Consider the following 19,861-nt stretch of genomic DNA (forward strand, 5'->3'; position numbering starts at 1 on the left):
AAGGGAAACATGCGGTAATTAAATCTGGCTTTGTGGTTTCTCAGACCATAAACAGTTGATGCAGTAGTTTCCTCGTAGTTTTCAGTGTAGACCGTAAAGCCCGTCAAAAGTGCGCGCTGTCCGGCACTCCCAGCACGGTCACGCCCCTGCGGCGCGTCCTCCGTCCGCCACACCCGCGCAGTGAGTCCCTCTCCCGGTTCAAAGGCTCGCCTCCACTGAGCGCGCGGTGACGTCACGAGGCGGAGTAGATGAGATGCGGAGAGCGCAACAGGCGAGCGCACATCTCAAGCACAAACTACAATGAGAACTTCCTGAGACGTTGCGAAAACTTCATCGGAACTATTTGCACTTTTGTTTTGGATTCTTCAGTATTTGTGTGTGTGTGTGTGTGTGTGTGTGTGTGGTGCTATGGCTTTCTTACATGTGAAAAGAGATTTGAAATGGAGATACACAGCTGGGATTTTTTCGTGGTACCTGTTGATTCTGTGCGACTGTTACAATCTGGATGTGGAGCATCCTTTAATTTTCAATGGAACTAGTGGATCTTTTTTCGGATACTCTGTTCTGCTTCACCAGCATGCTGAGAACACATGGTAGGTGCATTAAACACGCTTGAAAGTTTTGACATGCCATGGGTAAGTGAGCAACACTTCATGTTTCTTGAAACATCCAGGAGAACGTGAGCTATCCGAGTCACTGTTTGAATAGATCATATTGTCTGTTTCCCCAAGACTGTATTTAACGGCATGTTTATTGTGAAGGCTGATAGCAGGAGCGCCTTTGGCAAACTCCAGCTTTTATCCTAATATCAAAAGTCCCGGAGCTGTCTACAAATGCAACATGAGGAGTTCACAATGTGAGCAGCTGCCTGTTGGTAGGTCTGCTCTTCTTTTTTGTGAGTCATTCTGTATATGGTATGTAAAACAAGTGTTTCTTTATCTGTTGTCTTTTATATCACAGCTTTGGTGTTAAATATTTTACATAACTTAAAATGATAACGTTTATGATAAGAGTTTTGCCCACTTCTTTAAAATGAAAAAGTAAATGGAAAGTTTCTCGGCTGTTTCGTTTCACCACACATCAAGAGTTCACACTTATGAATGAGCTGTTATTCTGAATAAGCTTGTGTGTGCTTTTTACAGCCCTCACTGTAAATGAATTCCCTGTAGGGGTCAGTCAGACTGTGGAGGGTTTCCTCTTGTTAGGGAAGAGGATGATCATTATCCCCGCCCTAAACAAGGAATTAGTCTTCTTTGTAGGTCAAGCTTTAGGATATAGCATAAAAAATCTGAATCACAAGGGATAAATACAAATATATATTTCTCACCAACTCCTGGGGTGAACAGTTCAGAATTGTGTGTGGTGATTTTGTTATTACTCTTGTATGCTAAGGAAAGTTTTGCTATTAGTATTGAACGAAACCTCTAAACATCAGCATAGTCCCTCTGGGTTTTTGCTACTGATGTGCGTGTTTGGGAGACTTGGAGAGAAGTTTGCTTCAATTTATAATACAGTATCATTGAGACTTTGTGTATGATATTTGTAGCCGTAATGTGTTTCAAAATTTCACCACACGTGCCTCTTTCTGTTAAAGCATGGATAGTGAAAGTCACAGATGTGAATTTGATAAAGAAGAAGAAACATTTGCATCTCCATAATTAACACATTCATAAAAAAGCACATTGACTATATTCGTCTTGCCATGGTAACATGTTATTGATTGATTTCAGGAGGTGTGGGGGAGTGCGGGAAACATTGTTTGGCGGAAAATGATAACCAGTGGCTGGGTGTGAGTCTGTCCAGGCAACCCTCGAAAGGCTATGTTTTGGTATGCGTTTCAGTTTTTCACTCGAAAAAGTTGTTCGTACTGTTTGACTGCTCACAATAAATTCTCAACCTCACCTTTGGTGTTTAGGAATGTAGTCATGATGAAGCAATAATTATTCCTAAACATCTGAATAACTCAACGTATCTGAATCAGGTGCTCTGTGATCTTTTGTTAGAAACATTAGTTCGACACATGATTTGGATAAATATCTTAAATAATTGTGACACATTTCAGCACAGATTGTTTTGTAATCCCGTCTCGACGTCATGTCCAAACTCCATTTGACCTGGCAGTCAACTCAGACCAAACCAAAATTTGTGCAGTGAAATGCTGCAAATCAGAAGTTTTTAATGGCATTGCAAAAAATTGAGTCTTTAAAATGAACGACATATGATAGTTTTTGATAAGACCCTATTGAAATATGTTGAGTTCTTATGCAAATGTTTATTCGACTCTGTGCTGATTTTAGGCCTGTGGTCATCGGTGGAAGAACGTCTACTATTCTAAAAAGGATGGCCAGAACAAGCTTCCACATGGCGTTTGCTTTAGACTCAGCCCAGATTTGAAACAGACCAGTCATATTATCCCCTGCTATAAAGGTACAGGTTTCTAATACTATCAGTATGACTTTAAGCAAACTACTAGGGAGTTTCACAGAGCATCATTTGAAAGATATTTTGACCTTTTTTTGTCTTTGTAGATCATCAAAGGAAGTTTGGTGACGGTTACGGGTCATGCCAAGCTGGGATAGCGAACCAATTCACAGAGGTATTGACAGCTTTCCTCATTTCCAGAATTCCCATTGCCTGATTCCAGTTGGTTTTAATGAGACGTTGTGTTTGTAGGACCTGATGATCATGGGCGCTCCCGGAACCTCATACTGGACCGGATCCGTGCTTGTTTATAACACCACGAGCCACAGTTCGGCAGCTTATGTGGATGAGGACAGTGAGGTTCTTTATGGCAGTTATTTAGGTGAGCATACCAAAATGAGTATTCTTAACTCTGTGAAACTTGTCTATGAAGGCAATTTAAATAGTCATAGTCGCCCAATGTCATGTTTTACAGTGTTGATGTGTTTGAAATTTAACAGAAATTTTGATCTTTTTGATGTTTCAAATCATATATTCTGAAAAAAACAAATAGTTCAATGAAAATCCTTGCTCTTTAAGGGGCAATTCACATTTAGCGTCTTTTGCGCACTTTTAAGAGTTCCCCTGCGCGTACCATGTTCTCTGTGCGATTTTAGGCGGCGAAATGTGAATCGCCCTAAGACTTACAGCAGGAAGTAGACTTTATGTTGTTAATATTTTCTATTGTGAAAATTCTGAACAGGAAGCAGACTGACAGGTCACGCTGTTGCACATCGAACAAACATCAAAGTCATTGCTTAAAATAACAGACTTTAAGACTGCGGTTTTTAAGCAGCCTGTCTACTGCTAGATCTAAAATATTTTTGTAATGTCACCAAGATTAACTTTTGTTTTTAAAATATAGATCTTTGTTATTAATCAAATCAAATCCCTGTATCGTCACTCAACCATATACACAAGCTCAACAGTAGGTAAAAACAGTTCCGACCAAAATGGCAGTATGACAGAAAAGAGACAGAATTGTAGATTGCAAGCAACAAAGAATGACAAAACTTTGCAATTTTACTGTACATTTACACAGTTAAAAGTGTTTAACCATAGTGTAACGAATGACACATCATTTACATATAACCACACAGCAGCAAATGTACACAATGTGCGTAGTGTACACATAATAATGACACATTATTTACATTATCGTTTCATGTGATTTTCTCTGGCTCAGCTTTAAACAGTTTTATACATGGTTCCCAAAGTCAAGTGAAACCAGGAAAAATGTGAAAATATTAAAAATTGATTCCGGGGGGCACGGTGGCTTAGTGGTTAGCACGTTCGCCTCACACCTCCAGGGTTGGGGGTTCGATTCCCGCTTCCGACTTGTGTGTGTGGAGTTTGCATGTTCTCCCCGTGCCTCGGGGATTTCCTCCGGGTACTCCGGTTTCCTCCCCTGGTCCAAAGACATGCATGGTAGGTTGATTGGCATCTCTGGAAAAATTGTCCGTAGGGTGTGAGTGCGTGAGTGAATGAGTGAGTGTGTGTGCCCTGTGATGGGTTGGCACTCCATCCAGGGTGTATCCTGCCTTGATGCCCGATGACTCCTGAGATAGGCGCAGGCTCCCCGTGACCCCGAGGTAGTTCGGATAAGTGGTAGAAAATGGATGGATGGAAAAATTGATTCCCAGGCCTGAGAACTTCGTAAAAAATAATGCAATCTTAAATACACATGGAAAGTTGCAAAAAAAGATTGTGTCCTGTTACAAAAATAAGGGTTATGGAAAATACATTTATTGGTCAAAAGTGTGAGAATACTAATATCATAAGTAGAGGAGTTTTGATGTTTTATCATCTCATGTGGTTTTCTCTCCATCAGGTTATGCTGTTGCTGCTGGACACTTTCTACATCCCCAGAGCACTGAGATAGTTGGGGGAGCTCCTCAGCATGAACAGACTGGTAAAGTAAGGGTTAACACCTTCATCTCCCCACCTAAACGATAAATAAGCCGTAATGAAACACACTTAACTTATGAGTTATGTTGGAACACCATGTTGCTGTTTTGTTTTACATAGGAACACACCAAAAGTGTATGACAGGCTATTTGTTTAAACTTTCATTTTAGGATGTTTTCTGTATAATGACTTGAACTAGTTATAATGTCGAATGTTATTGATTTTGGTAACTCAGTGAGGTTACAATAGGTAACTATTTGTAAACATGAACATTCATTTTTATTGCAACATTTTCTAATACATTTAAAATCAAAGATGTGTCTGTTTCCACAATGCTAAATGAATTAACATAAGCAATTGTATTGTATTAACTACCATTAACAAATCAAAATATATTGTTTATTGTCCGTTTTTGTTAACTAATGCATCTTTATACTTATGTTACATTCTTTAGCATTATTTAAAATTTTACCGGGATATCAGACCAGTAGTTTATATACCGATGTGAGTAAAATGATGTTAGTAGCAGATGGGATAAGGAACGAGATCCTTGTAACGTTTGCTCTTTGAAGCAGTTGTGAACGGTAAATCAGTTAAACTGAAATTTTCTTCCATCTGTGCGGAAAGAGGAAACAGGTTTATATCTGCAGATGTGGTGAGCTTGCTGTGTTTAAGCGTAGTGAAAAGAAACGCTCATGTCTGATGATTTTACCAAAGAAACAGGGACCGGTTTGGAAGAGTTATCAGTGAGCCGCAGTTCATACTTGGGATAAGCCTCTCTTGATATGTAACGTTCACCACTGTAGACAGACCATTGTTATACCATGTTGTTAACATTTCCCATTCCTCTATTTTCTCTTTCTCCAGGCCTTCATATTCAGTATCGAACTCAACACTTTAAAAATTGTTAATGAAACAAAAGGCACAAAGGTGAGAATGTTCAGGAATTTGATGTCTTCCTATGGGATATGCCGGGCACATGAACACAATGGTGATGTTTGTTCCTGTTTACAGCTGGGCTCGTATTATGGATCTAGTGTTTGTGCTATTGACCTGAATGCAGACGGCCTGTCCGATCTGCTGGTAGGAGCTCCTATGTTCAGCTCTGTGAGGGAGGAGGGACGTGTACATGTTTACATTAACCAGGGAGAGGTGAGCACTGAACTTGACATACTGTATATTTACTTCTCAAAACATTTTACCATAACATTACTTTTTTTCTTAAAACAAATTTACATTTAGTAAAATACCTATCTATCTAATATTTAAACAATACTTAATGTTTTTTATGTGTACAGTGGAGTAATGAGAATGCCAAACTGGGGCAAACATATTTATTTGCAATGACATTTACGGTGTACCACATTGCATAAAAAGGGACTAAGAGTAGGCTTCATGTTCTTTAATAAGAAAATATACATTTCTAAAATTTGATTATGGGGTAAAATATAACAGATTCACTCATACAATGTTAATTAGCAGACCAAAAATCTTGACGTTTAATGAAAGCATTTAATAAAATGACATAAATCTTAACCTTTGTTTGGATGTTTTCTAGTTTTGATTACGACCTCCAGGGCCATACCAAAATATTTATATATATTATTTCCTCATGAATATTTTGGTTTTGGTTCGTCTTTTCCTCCAGGCTAATATGAAAGAGGCAGAGTTTGAGTTAGTCGGCAGCGATTCTTATGCCGCTCGATTTGGAGAAACCATCGTTAACCTTGGAGACATCGATGACGACGGATATCCAGGTATATTATGTCATATCCTCTCACATTCACCACATATATGCACATTCCAATTAAACAACAAAATGTATACAGTTTTCAAACAACTAGAGAGTAAGTAATTCATGACATCATTTTTTGGGGGGGGCAAGCTATCCCTTTACTACGTAAAAAATGAGAGATAAACAAATAAACTACAGTATACTGTATATTTGGCCCTATCTTACAAATGAAAAAACCCTTTAAGTTTATGTATTTCAATGATTTTACCATGGTAAATAGGGATGTAGGCATTTCGTAAAACACGAGCACAAGTATTTAAAAAGCATGATAAGTTTATTTTAAAAGAAAAGCACACTTAAATCCATTGCACCTTCGTTTTGCTGCAAATTAAAGTCATGGTTGCAGTTTAAGGTTAGCTTGTTGCAAGATTTGATGGTGCACCTCAAATTTTCCCTTCCTGATTTGGTCCAACCCGCAGCTTTACATTTACACGCCTTCGCTCGCTTAACAAAACCCACAGATGATATTTTACCAGCAGTGGTTTCATGGCCAGAGATTGTTTATTGTTATGACTTAAATTTGGAGATGCGCTTGGTTGTTCTCATCATTACAGAGTGGTGTGGCTCTGCAGCAGAATTAGCGAAGAAACAGTCACATGGGTACCAAAAAGCACTTTAATGATACCACTCCTAAAGGCGTGAAACACACCCTTTAAAACTAACACTTCTGTGTTAATGTCACTGATGTTTCTTTTTTTCCGAGTCAATCAATGTGCACTGTGGGATTGCCAGCGTTGTCCAATCTGCATTTAGAAACCTCTTGGAACAACCTTGAAAATGCTTTCAAGGTAGGCGGCTCACAAGGTTTTGGAACATGGCTAATAAAACAATGTTTTTCAGATGTGGCCATCGCAGCCCCTCAGGAGGACGATTTGCTTGGTGCTATATATATCTACAATGGAAGGAAAAGTGGTATAGCACAGAGTTTTTCTCAAGTACGTCTTTCAGCTACAGTACTGTTTATACTTGTGTAGTTGGGGAAGAATGAATGTCGGGGGTCAGACATAAGCAGCGTTCGCCATCCGGTGCAAACTGCCTCATTGTTTTGTGTTTGCCTTGTTCTTTGCATCCTGAATGGAGTTCAATGAGGAAAGCATCCAGTCTAATTGCTGTAATTTCCCCAAATCTTTTTTCGCTGTCTGAGGAAGTGATCAGGATCTAAAATGAGCAGAGAATGCGTGAATTTATCAAGTTTTAATAAAAACTGCATTTGTGTTGCAGTGTTTTTTGCAGACGATATGTATGTTCTGAATGGTGTCTTTGTGCTCTTTTTACCACAGAGAATAACAGGCTCTCTGTTAGGCAATAAACTCAGGATGTTTGGCCAGTCTGTGTCTGGAGGAGTTGATATTGATGGCAACAATTACCCAGGTAACTCAACTTCGTTTCTCAGTCCTGTAAATAATCAAAGTACAAACAACCCTTAAGAGGAAATCGCACTTTGCGAGATATTTGCAGTTCATTTTGTTGAAGTCTTGTCAAGAGGTGACTAACACAGACATCCTGTTAGCAGTCTGCTGATTTTCTGTGTGGACAAAATGATCTGATGCGTTTGCCAAATTGTGTAGTTTACAACCAGAGCACAGTTTTTTAAATACTGTATCCCACAATGCAATGCTCTTGACTTTCCCATTCCCATTCCACAAACAAACTTAATTTTTTCACAGAACTGACAAAAGCTGATACGTTTTGTGCATAAACCATTCAGTTAGTAGCTAAACACAATTCTCTGAAGCGTGTTTGTGTGCCATCACGTTGTCTTATGTGTTTATCTTTATTTTGTTTATGCTGTTAAACGCACTATTTTCATTTCGAACACAATTCTATGTACATTTGGAAGATTTTTATGTATGTTTTTAGGAAATCTATCATCATTTACTCACTCTCTTGTCATTTCAAACCTTTGTGACTTTCGTTCTTAGGCAGAACACAAAAGAAGACATTTCGAAGAAAGTTGGTAACGGAACAGAACTGGCCTCCATTCACTTCTATTGTATGGACACAAAACCAATGCAAGTCAATGGGGGCCAGTTAACAACATTCTTCAAAATATCTTCTTTTGTGTTCTGCGGAAGAAAGAAAGTCATACAGGTTTGAAGTGAAATGAGGGTGAGTAAATGACGACGGAATTTTTCTTTTTGGGTCAACTATCACTTTAAGTTTGTTTCATGAGAATTTTATCGTTTCACCCAGATGTTGCTGTGGGAGCTTTTCTCTCGGACTCAGCTGTGGTGTTCAGGTAAATAAAGCTCAGTTCTACAAATTGAAAGCAATTTCAACACACTATTCAGATATTGTCTAATGGTTTGGCAAACTTTGCACAAAGAATGGTCATTGAAATGCGTGTACACAATTTTTCTTGCTATTTACAAAACATTAACCCCACAGACATTATTGACTTCACGCACTTTTCGAGATAAAGCCTACGTGAAGTTTTATACATAACGTTCAGGGCTAGAGTGTCAAACATTTTACTGTTAATTATTTTAGGATAGGTATTCTATAGAGCCATTTACTGTGAAATTTTGGAAAAGGTTAAAGAACTGGTGAGATACAAAAACACAGGTGGAGAAAACAAGCATTTGTGTTTAATTTTTAATTTGTTCAACATTAATTTTATTCACTTTTTTGCACCACTCTCCTCTACATACTGTATGTTTCTCTGGTTGTTTCAGGACACGTCCCGTGGTGAAGGTGGATGTTGTGATGTTACTCCCTGAAAGTGTGAATCGCTCCGTAGCTCACTGCTTTGAGAGCGGCCAGCCTGCAGTGTGTGTCGATATTAAGGTGTGCTTTCGAGTCGGAGGGAAACAAATTCCAGGAAACATAGGTAGGACAGTTAACCTCATCCAGTGACCTCGTCCAAAACTGTACAGTAGTAATCTAAAAGGGATAGTTCACCCAAAAATACAAATTCGGTCTATTCACCCTCAAGTTGTTCATTAACACAAGAAGATAGTTTGAGGACTGTTTTTGTGTTTTTTTGTCCATACAATGGAAGTCAATGGGGTTGAGTGTTGTTGGGTCACCAACCTCCAAAATATCTTCTTTGGTGTACTGCTGAAGAAAGTCATACAGAGTGTGAAATGAATTACATGTGAAATGACATATGGTTAAGTAAATGTTATAAAAAAAATCATTTTGATGTGAAATTAAAAGGTTTCTAGTTCTATTCCAAAACCCATGACCTATGAGTTTCTAAAATCTGCATACTGTGAGATTTGTGCAAGAAACCCCCAAGCTAGTGCAACATCCTTTACTACTTCCTGCAATGCTATCAACATTTCTATATTTGGAGGCAGATTTGACTGCCTTTAACAGTTTGGATATATCAAGTCCCGACACACATGTTCTTTGAGTTGAGAACACAGTGTTCAAGGATGAACATTTTTGGCTCTTTGTTTGCGAGAGTTTGTGAATTCACCTTATCAGCACGTGCCGAGCGCAGGGGCTGTTCGCTGTGTTCCAGACCTGTGCTCTTTATCTCTGCCCCACAAACCCCTTTTGTTGTAGCCGTTATTAAGCTCAGGGTGTGCGTCAAGGCTGCCCTTACTGATAGGCCGACATTCATTGACCACACTGTAAACACCAGAGCCATGCTTGATGGCGGGTACTACTGATGGTGATATTGATTAGAAGTCGGGCAGGGTGGATGTCAGTACATGTGTGTGAAAGTTAAAAGGTGTCATCCAGAGATTATCTGGTGTTGTGGATGTATTTGTGCGAATCAGTTGACAGGACTGCTTTAGTTATTGACACGGGTAGATGTGATAGTACAGAACGCCACGTGTCCTAAACAAGTGTTTGTTTTGACATAATACCAAGCTGAGTTTAGTTGTTTACGGTTGGTGAATAACAATGCAAGTTGATGCGTGGTGCGCTTGTGTTGGCTATATTTTATGAAGGCTTTAAATATTTTGGCAGAATTTCGAAATGAATCATCTACTATTTTGTATGTTTTTAACACTGAAATATAGTAACTTACATTTATAGGGAATATCAAAATAAGTCGGTTTCTTCCAGTCAAAAACTTTTGGTGATAGTGTTTACAACTACTATGGGGGTGTACGAGTGATGAGATTTAGTAAAAATGAGCAAAAAACTGTTATTAAGCAAGTTCATTAAATGCTTGGGATAGTTCACCCAGAAATAAAAATTCTGTCTTCATTTACTCATCCTCGAGTTGTTCCAAATCTGTATGAATGTCTTTGTTCTAATAAACACAGAGAAAAATATTTGGAAGAATGATTGTAACCAAACAGTTCTTAGACCCCATTGACAAAAAACGAAGATATTTTGAAGAATGTAGGACAGCAAACCTTTCTGGGAAAGTTTTGACTAACGTTGTATTTTTTCTTACTATGGTCATCATATATGTTAAGAACAACTAGAGAGTGAGAAATTCATGGCAGAATTTTAATTTGTGGATGAACTAACCCTTTAACTAAATTCATAATGGTAAACTTATAATAATACTAAATTACCCACAATTTTTTTGGGAAAAGCTTGATGTAATTTGACTTCTACCTGTGTTAATTTAAACTTTCAAATAGAGATTATGGATTGGATCTTTTATTTGCTTTGTATATGATAAAGTTATGCAGGTTATATTTTGAACTTTAACCTTTAACCATCTTTCTGTTTTATGTTTAGAGATCAAGTACAACCTAACCGCAGATGTTCACCACAAAGAGGCCTTTCCGTCTCGATTTTATTTCCAAGGAAATATAACGTCCAATTTTTTGTCGGGCAGAGTGAAGGTCAAACATGAAAAGCTCACCTGCACCTTCCACCAGGCCTTCATGAAGGTATGAAAACTTTTTTAAATGTTTTGAATAGTGCTGGGAATAATTTCCAAGTGCTTTTTAATGTAACATTTCTGTTTTTTATTATAGATAATAAAGTTTAATATAAATAAATAAATTGAAGTTACAGTTTTCCCCAAAAATAAAAATTCTATCGTCATTTTTTCACCATTATTATTCAGTTCAGTTCAAGTTTTAAACAGACGGATGGACAGACAGATTCATATTGTTTAAAACCTGCATAAAACACAAAAGAAGATATTTTGTGAAAGGTCTCAGTGGTTTTTTGTCAACATAATAGTTGTCAATGTTGTTTAAATATATCCACATTCTTCAAAATATCTTCTTTTGTGCATTCAAATGTACTGCATCTTATTATTAAAATAATGTTTATTATGCCAGACCTTACACATAAATTACTGATATAGAATATAAAAATATCAAAATGGCTTTTCCACTGTGTGGTGTCTGAACGAAGCTCTGGCTAGAAGTGAGCCGCCACGTTGTCTTTGATCGCCCTACGTTGTGTGTTTGAAAAAGCTGACTCAGTCTTAATCCTGTGAACCTCACAGCTGTTTCTCACCCACGTACTCACGTCATTCTGGTCCTCTTGCTCGACATTCTCCAAAATGCCCAGGTGGCCTAAGCTTTCTCCGTGTTTGCATTGTGACTCCACACAGGAGGCCCGGATGATAAAGAGGGTCTTGTGCTAGATTGTTGGACTCGGTCGCAGGCGAGAGAACGAGGGATGACAGGGTGGCTTGGGTGGGTGAAGACTGGAAGTAGACAGTTGATAAAGTGAGGACGGATAGTGATAGAGTTGTTCCAGGTGTTTGCTTGAGCCCCAGTGGACCTCTCTTCACGTGTCTGTTCTTGTAATCGGGGACATCTGAACCAGCTTGTGTTTTACACAGAAATTAATGGAGGCCCGTATATGGCCGCCCTGTTATTAATGGCCGCTCATGGAGACGGTGGCCGTAAACAAGTGTGATTATCTGTCGAAAGTCGATCCCAGACAGAAGCTGCTGGATTTTAGGTATTTTTAGAGCATAATTAATGTATAATAGGAGTAATGAATGGAACATGAAACAGATGTGGCGGACATCTTGCAGCTTGTTTTAGGACGCTGACAGAACAGCTTGTTCGCCTTGTTCTCAGACAGCAGCCTGTGTAAGCAATGTTCCTGGGCTTACCGACAATGCATCTGTGTTGCTTTCTTTAAAGCTCCAATTCATATATTATTTTGATTAAAAATAAGCAAAATTCTTAATTGAGCAAGTATAAAAAAATCCCTTTTTAAAAGTGTCTTACCTTGCCATGATTTACAGTAATAAACTTATAGGCAATTTTAGCAGCAACGGCATAAACAAGCAGAGAGCTCTGCAAAGATTCAATAACAACAGAGACCCTTTTAAGAAGATTATTTATTTCAGTGAATAGAAACTAAAATATTATTATAAATTAAAAATCAATTCAATTGTTATATTGTTTAGACCCACAAATGTACACAGACCTACTAAAATTATTTAATTTATTTTGCACGAACTGAGTTTTATATTATTTGACTTCAACCCACTTAAAAATAAATTCGTCAATTTAATGTTTGAAACAGAGATGGCAATATAAACATTGCAGCTTTAAATGCCCTGTAAAATGTTTTGATGTGTTCAGTATTTTAGCTTGTGTTGATGTATTTCCTGTTGAAACGGGAAGTTGAACTCATTATAGAAAAGGGGCCAGTGGCATAAACATATCCGCTAGGTTAACACGGTGTCTTAACAACTAGTCTCACTGACAAGCAATTAGTCTACCCATATATGTGACTGACTTAAAGAAGTTATGACCAGCACCCTGGTCTGTGCAGTGGGTTTGAGCTTAACTGGATGTTTTTAAGATGCGTGGTTTAAAAAGTGTTGTTTTTTTAACTCTGAAAAGGAAGCCATGGCATTATTTTTACCCAGACTTTCTTAAAGATGTTGAAAAGCTTCCCGTTTATTTTATGTAGTGTGCTGATTGTCGCTAGCCATTTAACAATTGTCTGATGAAGGAAATCTTTCCCAGGTTCCTCCCCCACAGCCCCCTTTTTAGAGATATAATATACTCTAGATGTTTGAGCACAGTTGTGCACGGCCGAATTATGTAACCACATCCTGAGCAGAGGACACGAGTTCACAGCTTTGACTTTGACTTTAGCATTTGCTGCAGAAATGAGTGTCTCTCTGAGGCAGTAGTTATGGCTGGAGTCCAGCTCATTTACACCGCCTTCCAAAACCCAGTCACACGTCGCCCCTGCAGCTAAATACAGACCCATGAGAGCCCACAGCCCATCTCCCCTATCGCTGAGCCCCCAATTATAGACCACCATCACAGCTGACATGGCAAACCTTTACCTGCATTCATTAGCTGGACACAGCCAGGACAAAATAAGATAAACAGCTTTTGCAACTCCAACAATTACTTTACGCGATTGATAAAAAGTCCCACAGACTTTAAATTGAAACCAAACCTTAGGGACCATAATATCGTGGTTGGACCTGAAAACAACCACTCCGATCCACCTAGCAACTTTTGCACTCAAAACAAGCACATAGCAACAACCTGCAACAAGCAAGAATTACTTATTTCCTTTCTAACATGTCTTGTGTCATGATGTATTTTTGTGATACGCAGAAAGACGTCCGCGATATCTTCACGCCCATCCATTTCCAGGTGAAATATGACCTTGGAGGGCACAGTGTGCTGCAGCAGGACCCCGGGGTCTTACCGCCTCTCAAACCCATTCTACAGCAGAAAGAAATGTCAAATGTTGTGAAAAACCAGGTCAGTCTTTACTTTTCCATCTTCAAGTTATAGTTCGGGACGCATAATTGTACGAAATAGAAGTGCCGTTGGGTCCTAGTATGAAATCTTTGCATCTTCCTGCAGACCATGTTTGCCAGATATTGTGCCTGGGAAAACTGCTCAGAAAACCTTCAGGTGTCCGCTCATTTGGTTTTACCACAGTAAGTTATCGTTGATCGATTCCTGAAACTTGCATTCATTTTTCAACCATAATATAAAAAATGTATTTCATGGAGATATCACATGTATGTAAACTGTTAACATTGACTGATTTCTAGTGAAATTATACAAAGAGAAAACATGTAGAATAAATACATATATATATAGATTTATATGGAATAAATAAATAGACAAAATATTATACAAATATATAGATTTAACAAACAAAATGAATAATGAATAAATTTATATATAATTAATTTTATAGATAAATAATTATTTATAGGTTTATATAGAATAAATAAATACAATCATAAATTGTTGGTTTATATATGTTATAAATATATAGATATAGATTTAGTAAATAAATAAATGTATTCATTTATATAGAATAAATAGCTTGAATAATAAATAAAGTGAAATATTTAATAAATAAATTAATATATTGATTTTTGTAGAATAAATAAATAGAAGCATAGAAAATAGGTTTTTGTCATGATTTGTTTTTAAGCACAGTATTGTTGAATGATCAGTGATGTAAACCAAACCTTGGGTTTAACTTTAGCTTACTGTCCGTGTAACATTAACTAGAAATTAGGACTGCGAATGTATTAACATTTAAGAGTGGCATGATATGCATATATTAATGTATAATAGCTCTGGTTTCATTTGCTTGAACAGTTCAACTGTGCAATAAAAAACTATAAATCTTGATCAATATTTAGGTATTCAGTGATGTCTAAACAGCTTTTTAGATGATCGTCTCTCCCCATTTAACCATCGTGCACAGTAGCCAAAGCTTGATATCAAAATAATTTATGCATCACATTTCTTGGACTCACCCAGCTGAGGCAAAAGTGTGTGTGTGTGCGTCTGCACACATTAGCATTTTGGATCATGTTTGCAGCCGTATGCAAACTAATTTATGGACCCCTCTCACCCATTGGTGATAATACATGATCTGATTATTCATAAGCAGGGGTGTGTGTGAGAGAGAGAGTGTGTCCTGTCACTCTCCCAGATGCACACCTGGTGCCTTTAGATGAGAAACATCAGGTCTGAAACCTCACAGCATGCAAAATACAAAAAGAGAAACTGTGGCCGGAAAGCACATTTTACACGGCAGAACATCTATTAGAGAAAGAGATTTTCGTTGTTGTTGTATCTTTCAAGTAACAAATTTTGTTTTCAAAACAGGTCTTACAGGAACATGCGTTATTTTGCTCTGGGTAACGGAAAGAGTCTCATGTTAAATACAACACTGATCAACACTGGAGATGATTCGTTTCTTCCCAAACTTCACCTGAGGTTTCCCAGCAACCTGCATTTCATCAAAACGCTCGAAGTAATGCCAGCATACACTTCACCACGGTAACCGTCCATTTACATGTTATCTTCACTTTGAAGTCATTTAATGTTTATCTTATTTCAGGAAGATAAATACGTAAGCTGTGAAATCGCTGAGGAAAATAAAGTGGCTGTCGGTCTGGACTGCAGCGTTGGAAATTTATATATCCCCCCTTTCACAAAGGTAAACATCACGTCTATTGAGGTGAACGAATTCCTGTTTGTCGTCACGTCTTGTTGGAATATAAACATGTCTCTTTTCTTCAGCTCAACATTACTTTTCTACTGGACATGATGCAGAACAGCAGCGCAGGAGACCTCGCCATCAGTATTAATGCGACAAGGTACCGTAAGAGATCCAGAGATCTCAGACTCAAGGAATGTTGTACAAAAGATGGTTTAGATGAACGGAACGATCGAGATCCAAATGTAAACATTGGTGAAGAACATGATCTTTCTGTGTGTTCAAGGGTCACAATTGATCATCCCTTTAAGGTTCTTTGTGATGTGTGTTGCTGTGAGAAACAAGAAAACAGTGAGATAAAAACAAATCATTGTGTGTTTTACAGCGAGAGTTATGAAAACCCCGATCTTCTGCATGACAATGTGGTCATTCTCACGTTGCCCTTAAGATACGCCGTTGATGTCAATGTACACGGGTAAGTCATGTGTCTCCTTAGGAAACAGTGATTCTATAGATCGACGTCTAAAGAAAAACAGGCCACTAACAAGACTCTCTTGTTTCTATTTCCTTCGCTTTTTCTGCAGGTTTGTCTCTCCAACTTTTTTTGTAATTGGAGACCAGGAGTCTCTGCCGGTCGACTGCTATTCTGATAAGTTCAATTATACGTACAAGGTAGCGTAGCACTTCATCAGACAGACGACGATGTCATCAAGCGTTAATGAATCGTTTAACATGTTTCATTATAATGTCTATTTACTTACAGGTGATGAATATGGGTCCAAGCAAAGCTCTCGATGCTAAAGTTAAGATCGCCACACCTCTGATGCTTCTGCCGTACAAATTCCAATTAATCAGGATTGCGGATTTACAGGTAGGAGAACACGTGTCCTTGCTTATATTAACATAGAAATAGGCTTGTTTATATTTTGGAGAACAATTTTGTGATTATTTACTTGCATGACCTAATGACAAATTATATTTTAACGGAAGACAGTAACGTCGAAGCAGTCCTCCTAACAAGGGTTATCTAACCTGAATTTATCCAATACATTAACATCTTCATATTTTTTCTTGCAGACAACTCTTGGTCGTTGCTTCTTAAGGAACGATTCAGTTCAGGTTATTGACGACTGTGACGTCCCCACGGCTTCTTTTATAAAGGAGCTGGTCTTCTTTTTCTCACCAAAAAGCAAACGCAAAATGGTAAAACCATAATAATCTGATGTGGTCTTGTAAATGTTGTGTGAAGGCGTCCTTTAAACGTTGTCATGCTTCCTTGCTACAGTTCTGTGGATCTGAAGATAAGACCTGTAGAGCGGTGGAGTGTCACTTTGGAGATCTGGAGGTCGGAAAGGAGGTCACCATCACTATGGAGGTCGAGCTGAACCCCAGAGTCCTCCAGCTCAGTCCAGTGAGTACAGGAACGCACATGCTAATAAAAATCATACTTGGAATGCAACGTATGTCGCTTTGGATAAAACCATCTGCTAAAATGTAAAAAAAAATGGTTTATTTCCTGTAGGGCAGACATTCGGTAATGACGATCCATAGCATGATTGACTTTATTTCACCGGTGAGGGATGTCAACACCATTCTTTTAAAGGATGATATTTCTGCTGGAGTAAGTAAATGAGTCACAGTGTTAACCTTTCAAGTGCACGCTATAAGGTGGTTTTTTTAACGTTTGAATTTTTGCAATTTTACAGGTAGTTTTAGAGGCTCTTTACAACCAGAAGCCTTCGTCATCTGTGAGCATTTTTCTGATCGTTTCCAGTCTGGTTGTTGGACTTATTATTTTAGCCATGCTTGTAATTCTGCTCTGGAAGGTACGTGCCACATGCTCACAGCTTACATCCATATCTTGTAGGATTAAACCTCACAGAAATGTGTTTAAAGATTAAATTATCATTTTTGGATACAAGACAAAAATAGAAAAACAATTATTTGCAGATAGGTAGATTTGACAAAAACATACAGCAGAGCGAATTCATCAAACTAAAAAATCTCCATAAAATCACATTTTTTTTATGATTTTTCATTGTATTTTAAGCTTTGAATGCATCTGTATGCTAGTGTGTGCTTAAAAGCTAATATATATAATATATATATGATGACCTATCTTGCGCGCATTGGCGTATCTATATTTTTATTCAATGATATCTCTTATAGATTGGAAAGAAGTGAGAGATATACTTTCGATTTTTAACACTCATATTTTCCTCAATGTTACTAGCTTGGATTCTTCGAGCGGAAGATGAAGATGGAAAAGGATAAGTTCGAACGGGACAGTTGGGACTATGTACCCAAGCACGAGACCGTGTCTTAAAATGGGATTTACAATTGAAGGAACAAACCATGTCGGACTGCTGCTCCGTTCACACCAACAGCTGGACCCATGATAACCTTAATGGCAAAAACATCTTGAAGCGAACTCTAAGAAGAATCCTACAGGAGTCGTGTGCACTTTAGCTGTGGGTTACGGAGTATTGAACATATTACATGTACACACTGAAATACTCTGCGAAGCGGCCAAGAGAGAAAAGGACATCAGAATGTACTACACAACATGAAGGCTTTGTTTCAAAACCTACTGAACTACCTACAAGTATGCAGGCAATGTTGTGATGAAAAGAGAGAGCCTTAATTTGCTGACCCCAAAAGCCAGAAATGAAACCAAATGTTACCAAATATTATAAATACATTTTCCCCTAATATGTGCATGCTATGTTTAATGTTTCACAACATCAGACTCCGAGTCTCCCACGCCCTTCACACCATGAAAGCTATTTGTATCTATAAATATATATTGAAATGACATTCTGCCGATAAGCCAGTGTTCCAGATGGGTCACTCGTGTGATTTAGTGTCACACAGGATGTTGCCTATGTAGGCAATAGACAGCAATGCACCTCATTTGATTTTGGAACGGAGCCCAAGTGTTTCCTCACAGTTTTGACTACGATCACTGAACATATTGGCTATTGGCCTGCTGTTAAGGAGAAATTGCACTGCTGTAGCTTTTCTTGCTTTGTGTTTGCATATTTCTGCCGAAAGACTCTCTTCAGTTAGAATTCCTTCCACCGAGCCGACACCAAATTTTCTGGCAATCGCCGTGTCTAGTCCGCTCGGCTCTGCCCCTTGTAAAGCAAAACATCTCTGCGCTCGGGGTTTTCGCACCTTCGCTTCAATGCGGTATGGGAAATGACACAAATTCTCTCTCTCACCTCGTTCAACCCAAACTCTCGTGGCTGAGTTCAGTGGGTAGAAGTTTGCAGGGAGACGCCAGATGGAGAAGTGAGTGTGCAGAGCGTGCTTTGGCTTGCTGCCATGGAAACGGAGCAAAGGCGGCTGCTGTTCTGTGTCTGTACTGTGCTGTGGAAAATTGATGAGATTGACATGTGTCTGGCTTCCAGCCATTTATGTGTGTGTGCGTGTGTGTCTTCATTTATATGACAGAGAACCCCCCAACACACACACACCACGACCTCCCTCATATGCAGGCCCACCTGAAATCTGCACACGCAATTCCATATATGACCCGCTCCCTGCAAGGTCATTCATTATGTACGTTAATTTGATTTAAGTTAAAATTGTAAATGTTTCCGAACTATGAATGTAATCTTTTGAATCAGTGTTGGATAGTCAGGCTTAATTAATCTAAAACAGGAACCAGCCATTTAATTGACACGTTACCTCCCCAATTTCTCATCGTGTCATCATAAGAGGTTTGTGGCGCAGTATAATGGGTTGAAATCTAATAGAGGAATAAAATTGAAATATTTCCAGAAAATAAAAAGCAATATATTTATTAACAATTCAAGATTTTTTTGGAAAAAATAACAGTTAAAAAGAAACTGTGTATATTCCCAATATTTTCACCACAAATGGAGCAAAATGTCATAAATGTTGAAAAAATTGTAAGCATGTAAAATAAAAACTCGGATTCCATCTGGGCCTGGTCATAAGGGCTGAGCTTTGGGCCATTTCTATGTCATTGAGACTTTAAAGGATCATAAGCACAGCTGATCCAGTAGGACTGAAGGCTTACGCTATTCTCCCAAATCCTCAATTTTAATTTGACAAACGGCATCATATGGGTTGTTTGTTAAGTCCTCATTTTATTGTTCAGGGACTAGTAAACAATAAGCACACTGCTTTTTTAATAATCGTGATTTTTCATAAGTTAATGTTTTTATTTGATTTATTTCTTGCGGCGCTCATTTGCTTTTTAAAAATGGACTTTGGTTTAATTTAAATTCTTATGCACTGGAATGTACTGTGTACTGTATATGTTTTTGATTTTATTAAATGTTTTATCTACTTACAAGTTAAAGCTTTGCTTTGGCTATTTCTACATTTGCT

At 38.1% G+C, this 19,861-nt stretch overlaps 1 protein-coding gene across 2 annotated transcripts; it reads left to right on the forward strand.

Moving 5' to 3' along the window:
* The first annotated feature begins 294 nt into the window (after positions 1 to 294).
* itga4 (integrin alpha 4) lies at positions 295 to 19,832 on the forward strand. Of its 2 annotated transcripts, none has more exons than XM_056754510.1 (28): positions 295 to 593; positions 762 to 874; positions 1,731 to 1,828; positions 2,298 to 2,427; positions 2,529 to 2,596; positions 2,674 to 2,803; positions 4,292 to 4,377; positions 5,236 to 5,298; positions 5,383 to 5,520; positions 6,017 to 6,125; positions 7,004 to 7,098; positions 7,444 to 7,534; positions 8,357 to 8,402; positions 8,839 to 8,993; positions 10,817 to 10,971; positions 13,639 to 13,788; positions 13,894 to 13,970; positions 15,166 to 15,313; positions 15,401 to 15,499; positions 15,583 to 15,659; positions 15,885 to 15,974; positions 16,084 to 16,171; positions 16,263 to 16,370; positions 16,577 to 16,702; positions 16,785 to 16,910; positions 17,022 to 17,120; positions 17,206 to 17,325; positions 17,733 to 19,832. In XM_056754510.1, exons 1-28 carry the CDS (start codon positions 409 to 411, stop codon positions 17,823 to 17,825), a joined length of 3,063 nt encoding a protein of 1,020 aa, XP_056610488.1. In that variant the 5' UTR covers positions 295 to 408; the 3' UTR covers positions 17,826 to 19,832. The 2 variants fall into 2 exon arrangements, with proteins under 2 accessions (XP_056610488.1, XP_056610489.1); XM_056754511.1 differs by having other exon boundaries at positions 1,734 to 1,828.
* The last annotated feature ends 29 nt before the right edge of the window (positions 19,833 to 19,861 follow it).

The sequence above is a fragment of the Triplophysa dalaica genome, chromosome 8 (genome assembly GCF_015846415.1).
Source record: "Triplophysa dalaica isolate WHDGS20190420 chromosome 8, ASM1584641v1, whole genome shotgun sequence".
Lineage (NCBI taxonomy): Eukaryota > Metazoa > Chordata > Actinopteri > Cypriniformes > Nemacheilidae > Triplophysa > Triplophysa dalaica.